At 38.0% G+C, this 13,018-nt stretch overlaps 1 protein-coding gene across 4 annotated transcripts in view; it reads left to right on the top strand.

The window, feature by feature from the left end:
* The window catches only part of MYBPC1 (myosin binding protein C1), a 110,978-nt gene that overhangs the window by 79,589 nt on the left and 18,371 nt on the right, over positions 1-13,018 (top strand). For 3 of the 4 annotated variants that reach the window (XM_083366017.1, XM_083366015.1, XM_083366014.1), the window contains one exon: positions 705-791. The exons of the other annotated variant lie outside the window; for it this stretch is intronic. In XM_083366017.1, coding sequence (XP_083222143.1) covers positions 705-791 — 87 coding nt within the window. The remainder of the gene's footprint in view (positions 1-704; positions 792-13,018) is intronic. 4 annotated transcript variants of the gene reach the window in all.

The raw sequence follows: 13,018 nt of genomic DNA, 5'->3' as shown, positions 1-13,018 counted from the left end.
AGTTCTTCAGCTAGTGAAAAACATTATCATAAAGAGATCCCCATATTTGTCTTGCATTTATTTTTCAAATGTATCTATATAATACTTCCTCTGAACCCATACTTGGTGGAAGAACTGGCACAGAATCATCTGACTCAATCCAAAAATGATGATATGGTAAAATATTGTTTTTGCTATAAGGAATCACTAACAGAAGCAGGGATTCTGTTAAGTTCACTGTACCAATTCTGTGGTTGACAGATTCATGGCATGCCCCAGAGCTCATTGTCTAGATCCCGTTTATGATGGTCGAAGGCACAGCTATCCTCCATACAATCAGTGCAAGACTCAGGATACAAAAGGCAGAGAGCTGCAGATGTCAACTGTTCAGCAAGAAGAATTGGCAGACCCTGAGTTTCTGATAACCAATGGATTTCAGTGATGGTCATGCCGGTAGTCTTGCCAGGCATCTTAAACCTTCATGTATATCTTTCTTCTTCTTCTTCTTTCAGTTTTCTCTTGCTTATTCTGGAGTATGCTTTAATTTTCTCTTCTTCTTAAATCTGTTTTTCTGAATGGATGCCCCTTGCCTATCTCTTTTTTTTTCACATTTCTCAACTGTCTTGGTTTCTGATTCTGATTCTGTGGATGCTCGGCGATACCAGTCCAAAAGGCACTTCTGCCTATGACTGTAAATCCCCATCTGTGCTTTCCAAATCATTTAGGTTCCTCTGACTCTGGTTCAGAGCAAAATATTAGTGTGGACACAGCCGGGGGCCCAGGGCAGACAGAAGAGAAGACATCCAAACCTTGTGAGTGTTCAGCATCAAGCTTTTTCTTCCCTTCTTTCTCGCCTCTTTTCATTGTACCATTTTCCTTTGATCAGTGGTTGGAGTGGTTGATCACTGGGGGGGGGGGGAATACAAACAATGTTTTATCCTAAAGGAGTTGCTGGTGTCCCACATAAACCCACTTGATTTTACTGTCTCATCAACTCTGTGATCATCACAAGCTCCTCTTCAAGGTGCAGTATGTGTGTCTCGGTACTTACTGATAGAGAGTACTAACTATGTTGTGCTTGTCTAAAAATGGATGTCTCTGAATTAGTAACAAAAATGAATCCCAAATAAGGTCTACCTACAGAAGTATGAAATGCTGACTTTCTGGAGGCAACCCATAATCTGGAGGGTAATGTATGCCAGATATTTAAATTTCCTTATTGAAAGAGTGTTAGAGTTAGATGATAGGCAGGTAGATTCCAATAAAATCAATGTAATTTGGAAAACCTGAGAAATGATCAAGGAGCTGAATTTCTACTTTAATACATACAACTGGTTTTCAGCTCATACCTGTGTAGTATCTTTATGAAATGCATCGTTATTATGGTTGGTCATACCGTCAGCCAGATATTTAGACTGGATCTGGCATTTTTATCCACCTATGGAGTCCTTCCTTGCTATTATTATTTTGTAAGTGGAAAATGTAAAGTAAGAAAGATTACAGCAGATGAAACAGAATTTGAATGTGGACAAAACTTCTCCAGAAATTGGCTGGCAAATTCTAAAAATTGAGGTCTACACATCTAAGGTTGAGAAACCCTGGTTTAGAGTTTTAGATCCAATGGCCCAGGTACTAAAGCACAAAAGGTCTTTTATAGCATGAACCTTTTTTTCTGCAAGAAGATATTATTTAGACAGTATTGAATGCTACTTCTTTTTTTATTTTACATAGAAAATACTTTGGGTCTCTAAAGAACTTTTTAAAATAACATTGTTAATTAAGCCCTTTGAAAGTGTTTTTGTCTGTGTAAGAGATTTACGTTGCCTTTATATTTCTGTTGTCTGTGTCAATAACATTGGTTATCTATATTCAGATAAAAGCCATGGTGTTGATTAGAAAAAAAATAGATTATAAAGAAAAATAAGTCATGCTCTAATCATAAAATAAAAGATTTACACTTATATCTGCTAAAAAGAAAATAGGAAGTTTCTTCTTTAGATTTTCTTTCTTTGTTCTAAATATTAGTTTCTGTTAACTTTTACATTTCATTTAAAATTTGTAATAGTTTTTTTTTAAAAATCACAGTTTGCATCACGTAAAAATAAGCTGTTTATGAAATGTCCAGATAAATTAATTCAGTTTTCATGCAGTCTTCCATACTTAATAAATTTAACTGCTGATAATAACAAAATAACATTTGAAAATTGAGGAATGTTTGCTTACTGGAAGCTCCCCAAATACATTTTTGGCAAAGGGTTACATTAACACACAGCATATTTATACTAGGATTAAATTAGTTTAGGTTGCTTGCTCAGAGTACTCAAAGATTTGCAGGATATTTTGGAAATTGGCATTTTGTTGAAAGAAAATGGTGTCAAAACGGGGGGAGGTAAAGGCGTGGATTGCTGGCCAATCAGCAAAGCTATCTTTGTGAATATAACAAAGTATAATACAGAGTGAAAATATATTGATATGGAAACCTCTTCTTTTTTTTAAAAAAATCAGGACATAATTAAGATCCAGATTCCATGTGGAAATGCGTTTTTCCAACTTGAAAATTATTATGTTCCTTGCATATTAACATTTCTCTTAAAAAGACAGTACAATGACATTGATGGCCTGGCCTTCAGGATTACTGTATAATTCTTATTTCCTAACCATCTGTCTGTCTGTCTGTGCCTGTCTGTCTCTGTCTACTGATTCTTCTTTGCAGGTTAGTAACTTTTGTTTCTTCTACTTGCACCATAATAGAAGATAATGACCTCAAGTCAAATGTTAACTATTTAGATTACCTTGCTAGGCCCCAAACATGGGACAAATCTTTATTTCCTGTTTCAGCCTAACCGAAGGCCATCAACAGACAGTAGTCACAACAGTGACAGCTCATATTTGTGTAAATATATATATATATATATATATATATATATATATATATATATATATATATATATATATATATATATATATATATATATATATATGTTTAAGTATTTGTCAAGGTTTTTTGAGTGGACCTTGCTAATTAACTCTTTCATTCCTGTTTTGGCCCGGCTCAGGGCTTATCCGCAGGAACTAGTCAACTTATGACAGCTCATTATTTGTGCAAATTATTCAAATTGCTAATAAAGAATTTGGGAGGCTAAGATGATCATTTCGAACTATTTATGTTCTCATCAGTTAGTCATACCCTTTATCTGAGATTCGAACCCGGGCTGATTATATATATCAGGCAGTGTTTTAACCTCCTGAGCCACGGGTTCCTTCTCTCTTATATTAGCTGGAAGGCAAGGCAAATGTATGTTTAAGTATTTGTCAAGGTTTTTTGAGTGGACCTTGCTAATTAACTCTTTCATTCCTGTTTTGGCCCGGCTCAGGGCTTATCCGCAGGAACTAGTCAACTTATGACAGCTCATTATTTGTGCAAATTATTCAAATTGCTAATAAAGAATTTGGGAGGCTAAGATGATCATTTCGAACTATTTATGTTCTCATCAGTTAGTCATACCCTTTATCTGAGATTCGAACCCGGGCTGATTATATATATCAGGCAGTGTTTTAACCTCCTGAGCCACGGGTTCCTTCTCTCTTATATTAGCTGGAAGGCAAGGCAAATGTATGTTTAAGTATTTGTCAAGGTTTTTTGAGTGGACCTTGCTAATTAACTCTTTCATTCCTGTTTTGGCCCGGCTCAGGGCTTATCCGCAGGAACTAGTCAACTTATGACAGCTCATTATTTGTGCAAATTATTCAAATTGCTAATAAAGAATTTGGGAGGCTAAGATGATCATTTCGAACTATTTATGTTCTCATCAGTTAGTCATACCCTTTATCTGAGATTCGAACCCGGGCTGATTATATATATCAGGCAGTGTTTTAACCTCCTGAGCCACGGGTTCCTTCTCTCTTATATTAGCTGGAAGGCAAGGCAAATGTATGTTTAAGTATTTGTCAAGGTTTTTTGAGTGGACCTTGCTAAATAACTCTTTCATTCCTGTTTTGGCCCGGCTCAGGGCTTATCCGCAGGAACTAGTCAACTTATGACAGCTCATTATTTGTGCAAATTATTCAAATTGCTAATAAAGAATTTGGGAGGCTAAGATGATCATTTCGAACTATTTATGTTCTCATCAGTTAGTCATACCCTTTATCTGAGATTCGAACCCGGGCTGATTATATATATCAGGCAGTGTTTTAACCTCCTGAGCCACGGGTTCCTTCTCTCTTATATTAGCTGGAAGGCAAGGCAAATGTATGTTTAAGTATTTGTCAAGGTTTTTTGAGTGGACCTTGCTAAATAACTCTTTCATTCCTGTTTTGGCCCGGCTCAGGGCTTATCCGCAGGAACTAGTCAACTTATGACAGCTCATTATTTGTGCAAATTATTCAAATTGCTAATAAAGAATTTGGGAGGCTAAGATGATCATTTCGAACTATTTATGTTCTCATCAGTTAGTCATACCCTTTATCTGAGATTCGAACCCGGGCTGATTATATATATCAGGCAGTGTTTTAACCTCCTGAGCCACGGGTTCCTTCTCTCTTATATTAGCTGGAAGGCAAGGCAAATGTATGTTTAAGTATTTGTCAAGGTTTTTTGAGTGGACCTTGCTAATTAACTCTTTCATTCCTGTTTTGGCCCGGCTCAGGGCTTATCCGCAGGAACTAGTCAACTTATGACAGCTCATTATTTGTGCAAATTATTCAAATTGCTAATAAAGAATTTGGGAGGCTAAGATGATCATTTCGAACTATTTATGTTCTCATCAGTTAGTCATACCCTTTATCTGAGATTCGAACCCGGGCTGATTATATATATCAGGCAGTGTTTTAACCTCCTGAGCCACGGGTTCCTTCTCTCTTATATTAGCTGGAAGGCAAGGCAAATGTATGTTTAAGTATTTGTCAAGGTTTTTTGAGTGGACCTTGCTAAATAACTCTTTCATTCCTGTTTTGGCCCGGCTCAGGGCTTATCCGCAGGAACTAGTCAACTTATGACAGCTCATTATTTGTGCAAATTATTCAAATTGCTAATAAAGAATTTGGGAGGCTAAGATGATCATTTCGAACTATTTATGTTCTCATCAGTTAGTCATACCCTTTATCTGAGATTCGAACCCGGGCTGATTATATATATCAGGCAGTGTTTTAACCTCCTGAGCCACGGGTTCCTTCTCTCTTATATTAGCTGGAAGGCAAGGCAAATGTATGTTTAAGTATTTGTCAAGGTTTTTTGAGTGGACCTTGCTAATTAACTCTTTCATTCCTGTTTTGGCCCGGCTCAGGGCTTATCCGCAGGAACTAGTCAACTTATGACAGCTCATTATTTGTGCAAATTATTCAAATTGCTAATAAAGAATTTGGGAGGCTAAGATGATCATTTCGAACTATTTATGTTCTCATCAGTTAGTCATACCCTTTATCTGAGATTCGAACCCGGGCTGATTATATATATCAGGCAGTGTTTTAACCTCCTGAGCCACGGGTTCCTTCTCTCTTATATTAGCTGGAAGGCAAGGCAAATGTATGTTTAAGTATTTGTCAAGGTTTTTTGAGTGGACCTTGCTAATTAACTCTTTCATTCCTGTTTTGGCCCGGCTCAGGGCTTATCCGCAGGAACTAGTCAACTTATGACAGCTCATTATTTGTGCAAATTATTCAAATTGCTAATAAAGAATTTGGGAGGCTAAGATGATCATTTCGAACTATTTATGTTCTCATCAGTTAGTCATACCCTTTATCTGAGATTCGAACCCGGGCTGATTATATATATCAGGCAGTGTTTTAACCTCCTGAGCCACGGGTTCCTTCTCTCTTATATTAGCTGGAAGGCAAGGCAAATGTATGTTTAAGTATTTGTCAAGGTTTTTTGAGTGGACCTTGCTAATTAACTCTTTCATTCCTGTTTTGGCCCGGCTCAGGGCTTATCCGCAGGAACTAGTCAACTTATGACAGCTCATTATTTGTGCAAATTATTCAAATTGCTAATAAAGAATTTGGGAGGCTAAGATGATCATTTCGAACTATTTATGTTCTCATCAGTTAGTCATACCCTTTATCTGAGATTCGAACCCGGGCTGATTATATATATCAGGCAGTGTTTTAACCTCCTGAGCCACGGGTTCCTTCTCTCTTATATTAGCTGGAAGGCAAGGCAAATGTATGTTTAAGTATTTGTCAAGGTTTTTTGAGTGGACCTTGCTAATTAACTCTTTCATTCCTGTTTTGGCCCGGCTCAGGGCTTATCCGCAGGAACTAGTCAACTTATGACAGCTCATTATTTGTGCAAATTATTCAAATTGCTAATAAAGAATTTGGGAGGCTAAGATGATCATTTCGAACTATTTATGTTCTCATCAGTTAGTCATACCCTTTATCTGAGATTCGAACCCGGGCTGATTATATATATCAGGCAGTGTTTTAACCTCCTGAGCCACGGGTTCCTTCTCTCTTATATTAGCTGGAAGGCAAGGCAAATGTATGTTTAAGTATTTGTCAAGGTTTTTTGAGTGGACCTTGCTAATTAACTCTTTCATTCCTGTTTTGGCCCGGCTCAGGGCTTATCCGCAGGAACTAGTCAACTTATGACAGCTCATTATTTGTGCAAATTATTCAAATTGCTAATAAAGAATTTGGGAGGCTAAGATGATCATTTCGAACTATTTATGTTCTCATCAGTTAGTCATACCCTTTATCTGAGATTCGAACCCGGGCTGATTATATATATCAGGCAGTGTTTTAACCTCCTGAGCCACGGGTTCCTTCTCTCTTATATTAGCTGGAAGGCAAGGCAAATGTATGTTTAAGTATTTGTCAAGGTTTTTTGAGTGGACCTTGCTAATTAACTCTTTCATTCCTGTTTTGGCCCGGCTCAGGGCTTATCCGCAGGAACTAGTCAACTTATGACAGCTCATTATTTGTGCAAATTATTCAAATTGCTAATAAAGAATTTGGGAGGCTAAGATGATCATTTCGAACTATTTATGTTCTCATCAGTTAGTCATACCCTTTATCTGAGATTCGAACCCGGGCTGATTATATATATCAGGCAGTGTTTTAACCTCCTGAGCCACGGGTTCCTTCTCTCTTATATTAGCTGGAAGGCAAGGCAAATGTATGTTTAAGTATTTGTCAAGGTTTTTTGAGTGGACCTTGCTAATTAACTCTTTCATTCCTGTTTTGGCCCGGCTCAGGGCTTATCCGCAGGAACTAGTCAACTTATGACAGCTCATTATTTGTGCAAATTATTCAAATTGCTAATAAAGAATTTGGGAGGCTAAGATGATCATTTCGAACTATTTATGTTCTCATCAGTTAGTCATACCCTTTATCTGAGATTCGAACCCGGGCTGATTATATATATCAGGCAGTGTTTTAACCTCCTGAGCCACGGGTTCCTTCTCTCTTATATTAGCTGGAAGGCAAGGCAAATGTATGTTTAAGTATTTGTCAAGGTTTTTTGAGTGGACCTTGCTAATTAACTCTTTCATTCCTGTTTTGGCCCGGCTCAGGGCTTATCCGCAGGAACTAGTCAACTTATGACAGCTCATTATTTGTGCAAATTATTCAAATTGCTAATAAAGAATTTGGGAGGCTAAGATGATCATTTCGAACTATTTATGTTCTCATCAGTTAGTCATACCCTTTATCTGAGATTCGAACCCGGGCTGATTATATATATCAGGCAGTGTTTTAACCTCCTGAGCCACGGGTTCCTTCTCTCTTATATTAGCTGGAAGGCAAGGCAAATGTATGTTTAAGTATTTGTCAAGGTTTTTTGAGTGGTGTCCACTCAAAAAACCTTGACAAATACTTAAACATACATTTGCCTTGCCTTCCAGCTAATATAAGAGAGAAGGAACCCGTGGCTCAGGAGGTTAAAACACTGCCTGATATATATAATCAGCCCGGGTTCGAATCTCAGATAAAGGGTATGACTAACTGATGAGAACATAAATAGTTCGAAATGATCATCTTAGCCTCCCAAATTCTTTATTAGCAATTTGAATAATTTGCACAAATAATGAGCTGTCATAAGTTGACTAGTTCCTGCGGATAAGCCCTGAGCCGGGCCAAAACAGGAATGAAAGAGTTAATTAGCAAGGTCCACTCAAAAAACCTTGACAAATACTTAAACATACATTTGCCTTGCCTTCCAGCTAATATAAGAGAGAAGGAACCCGTGGCTCAGGAGGTTAAAACACTGCCTGATATATATAATCAGCCCGGGTTCGAATCTCAGATAAAGGGTATGACTAACTGATGAGAACATAAATAGTTCGAAATGATCATCTTAGCCTCCCAAATTCTTTATTAGCAATTTGAATAATTTGCACAAATAATGAGCTGTCATAAGTTGACTAGTTCCTGCGGATAAGCCCTGAGCCGGGCCAAAACAGGAATGAAAGAGTTAATTAGCAAGGTCCACTCAAAAAACCTTGACAAATACTTAAACATACATTTGCCTTGCCTTCCAGCTAATATAAGAGAGAAGGAACCCGTGGCTCAGGAGGTTAAAACACTGCCTGATATATATAATCAGCCCGGGTTCGAATCTCAGATAAAGGGTATGACTAACTGATGAGAACATAAATAGTTCGAAATGATCATCTTAGCCTCCCAAATTCTTTATTAGCAATTTGAATAATTTGCACAAATAATGAGCTGTCATAAGTTGACTAGTTCCTGCGGATAAGCCCTGAGCCGGGCCAAAACAGGAATGAAAGAGTTAATTAGCAAGGTCCACTCAAAAAACCTTGACAAATACTTAAACATACATTTGCCTTGCCTTCCAGCTAATATAAGAGAGAAGGAACCCGTGGCTCAGGAGGTTAAAACACTGCCTGATATATATAATCAGCCCGGGTTCGAATCTCAGATAAAGGGTATGACTAACTGATGAGAACATAAATAGTTCGAAATGATCATCTTAGCCTCCCAAATTCTTTATTAGCAATTTGAATAATTTGCACAAATAATGAGCTGTCATAAGTTGACTAGTTCCTGCGGATAAGCCCTGAGCCGGGCCAAAACAGGAATGAAAGAGTTAATTAGCAAGGTCCACTCAAAAAACCTTGACAAATACTTAAACATACATTTGCCTTGCCTTCCAGCTAATATAAGAGAGAAGGAACCCGTGGCTCAGGAGGTTAAAACACTGCCTGATATATATAATCAGCCCGGGTTCGAATCTCAGATAAAGGGTATGACTAACTGATGAGAACATAAATAGTTCGAAATGATCATCTTAGCCTCCCAAATTCTTTATTAGCAATTTGAATAATTTGCACAAATAATGAGCTGTCATAAGTTGACTAGTTCCTGCGGATAAGCCCTGAGCCGGGCCAAAACAGGAATGAAAGAGTTAATTAGCAAGGTCCACTCAAAAAACCTTGACAAATACTTAAACATACATTTGCCTTGCCTTCCAGCTAATATAAGAGAGAAGGAACCCGTGGCTCAGGAGGTTAAAACACTGCCTGATATATATAATCAGCCCGGGTTCGAATCTCAGATAAAGGGTATGACTAACTGATGAGAACATAAATAGTTCGAAATGATCATCTTAGCCTCCCAAATTCTTTATTAGCAATTTGAATAATTTGCACAAATAATGAGCTGTCATAAGTTGACTAGTTCCTGCGGATAAGCCCTGAGCCGGGCCAAAACAGGAATGAAAGAGTTAATTAGCAAGGTCCACTCAAAAAACCTTGACAAATACTTAAACATACATTTGCCTTGCCTTCCAGCTAATATAAGAGAGAAGGAACCCGTGGCTCAGGAGGTTAAAACACTGCCTGATATATATAATCAGCCCGGGTTCGAATCTCAGATAAAGGGTATGACTAACTGATGAGAACATAAATAGTTCGAAATGATCATCTTAGCCTCCCAAATTCTTTATTAGCAATTTGAATAATTTGCACAAATAATGAGCTGTCATAAGTTGACTAGTTCCTGCGGATAAGCCCTGAGCCGGGCCAAAACAGGAATGAAAGAGTTAATTAGCAAGGTCCACTCAAAAAACCTTGACAAATACTTAAACATACATTTGCCTTGCCTTCCAGCTAATATAAGAGAGAAGGAACCCGTGGCTCAGGAGGTTAAAACACTGCCTGATATATATAATCAGCCCGGGTTCGAATCTCAGATAAAGGGTATGACTAACTGATGAGAACATAAATAGTTCGAAATGATCATCTTAGCCTCCCAAATTCTTTATTAGCAATTTGAATAATTTGCACAAATAATGAGCTGTCATAAGTTGACTAGTTCCTGCGGATAAGCCCTGAGCCGGGCCAAAACAGGAATGAAAGAGTTAATTAGCAAGGTCCACTCAAAAAACCTTGACAAATACTTAAACATACATTTGCCTTGCCTTCCAGCTAATATAAGAGAGAAGGAACCCGTGGCTCAGGAGGTTAAAACACTGCCTGATATATATAATCAGCCCGGGTTCGAATCTCAGATAAAGGGTATGACTAACTGATGAGAACATAAATAGTTCGAAATGATCATCTTAGCCTCCCAAATTCTTTATTAGCAATTTGAATAATTTGCACAAATAATGAGCTGTCATAAGTTGACTAGTTCCTGCGGATAAGCCCTGAGCCGGGCCAAAACAGGAATGAAAGAGTTAATTAGCAAGGTCCACTCAAAAAACCTTGACAAATACTTAAACATACATTTGCCTTGCCTTCCAGCTAATATAAGAGAGAAGGAACCCGTGGCTCAGGAGGTTAAAACACTGCCTGATATATATAATCAGCCCGGGTTCGAATCTCAGATAAAGGGTATGACTAACTGATGAGAACATAAATAGTTCGAAATGATCATCTTAGCCTCCCAAATTCTTTATTAGCAATTTGAATAATTTGCACAAATAATGAGCTGTCATAAGTTGACTAGTTCCTGCGGATAAGCCCTGAGCCGGGCCAAAACAGGAATGAAAGAGTTAATTAGCAAGGTCCACTCAAAAAACCTTGACAAATACTTAAACATACATTTGCCTTGCCTTCCAGCTAATATAAGAGAGAAGGAACCCGTGGCTCAGGAGGTTAAAACACTGCCTGATATATATAATCAGCCCGGGTTCGAATCTCAGATAAAGGGTATGACTAACTGATGAGAACATAAATAGTTCGAAATGATCATCTTAGCCTCCCAAATTCTTTATTAGCAATTTGAATAATTTGCACAAATAATGAGCTGTCATAAGTTGACTAGTTCCTGCGGATAAGCCCTGAGCCGGGCCAAAACAGGAATGAAAGAGTTAATTAGCAAGGTCCACTCAAAAAACCTTGACAAATACTTAAACATACATTTGCCTTGCCTTCCAGCTAATATAAGAGAGAAGGAACCCGTGGCTCAGGAGGTTAAAACACTGCCTGATATATATAATCAGCCCGGGTTCGAATCTCAGATAAAGGGTATGACTAACTGATGAGAACATAAATAGTTCGAAATGATCATCTTAGCCTCCCAAATTCTTTATTAGCAATTTGAATAATTTGCACAAATAATGAGCTGTCATAAGTTGACTAGTTCCTGCGGATAAGCCCTGAGCCGGGCCAAAACAGGAATGAAAGAGTTAATTAGCAAGGTCCACTCAAAAAACCTTGACAAATACTTAAACATACATTTGCCTTGCCTTCCAGCTAATATAAGAGAGAAGGAACCCGTGGCTCAGGAGGTTAAAACACTGCCTGATATATATAATCAGCCCGGGTTCGAATCTCAGATAAAGGGTATGACTAACTGATGAGAACATAAATAGTTCGAAATGATCATCTTAGCCTCCCAAATTCTTTATTAGCAATTTGAATAATTTGCACAAATAATGAGCTGTCATAAGTTGACTAGTTCCTGCGGATAAGCCCTGAGCCGGGCCAAAACAGGAATGAAAGAGTTAATTAGCAAGGTCCACTCAAAAAACCTTGACAAATACTTAAACATACATTTGCCTTGCCTTCCAGCTAATATAAGAGAGAAGGAACCCGTGGCTCAGGAGGTTAAAACACTGCCTGATATATATAATCAGCCCGGGTTCGAATCTCAGATAAAGGGTATGACTAACTGATGAGAACATAAATAGTTCGAAATGATCATCTTAGCCTCCCAAATTCTTTATTAGCAATTTGAATAATTTGCACAAATAATGAGCTGTCATAAGTTGACTAGTTCCTGCGGATAAGCCCTGAGCCGGGCCAAAACAGGAATGAAAGAGTTAATTAGCAAGGTCCACTCAAAAAACCTTGACAAATACTTAAACATACATTTGCCTTGCCTTCCAGCTAATATAAGAGAGAAGGAACCCGTGGCTCAGGAGGTTAAAACACTGCCTGATATATATAATCAGCCCGGGTTCGAATCTCAGATAAAGGGTATGACTAACTGATGAGAACATAAATAGTTCGAAATGATCATCTTAGCCTCCCAAATTCTTTATTAGCAATTTGAATAATTTGCACAAATAATGAGCTGTCATAAGTTGACTAGTTCCTGCGGATAAGCCCTGAGCCGGGCCAAAACAGGAATGAAAGAGTTAATTAGCAAGGTCCACTCAAAAAACCTTGACAAATACTTAAACATACATTTGCCTTGCCTTCCAGCTAATATAAGAGAGAAGGAACCCGTGGCTCAGGAGGTTAAAACACTGCCTGATATATATAATCAGCCCGGGTTCGAATCTCAGATAAAGGGTATGACTAACTGATGAGAACATAAATAGTTCGAAATGATCATCTTAGCCTCCCAAATTCTTTATTAGCAATTTGAATAATTTGCACAAATAATGAGCTGTCATAAGTTGACTAGTTCCTGCGGATAAGCCCTGAGCCGGGCCAAAACAGGAATGAAAGAGTTAATTAGCAAGGTCCACTCAAAAAACCTTGACAAATACTTAAACATACATTTGCCTTGCCTTCCAGCTAATATAAGAGAGAAGGAACCCGTGGCTCAGGAGGTTAAAACACTGCCTGATATATATAATCAGCCCGGGTTCGAATCTCAGATAAAGGGTATGACTAACTGATGAGAACAT

Source organism: Vipera ursinii, assembly GCF_947247035.1.
Source record: "Vipera ursinii genome assembly, chromosome: 6".
Lineage (NCBI taxonomy): Eukaryota > Metazoa > Chordata > Lepidosauria > Squamata > Viperidae > Vipera > Vipera ursinii.
Note: the sequence above shows the minus strand (reverse complement) of the source record. Positions and strands in the feature narration are given on the sequence as shown.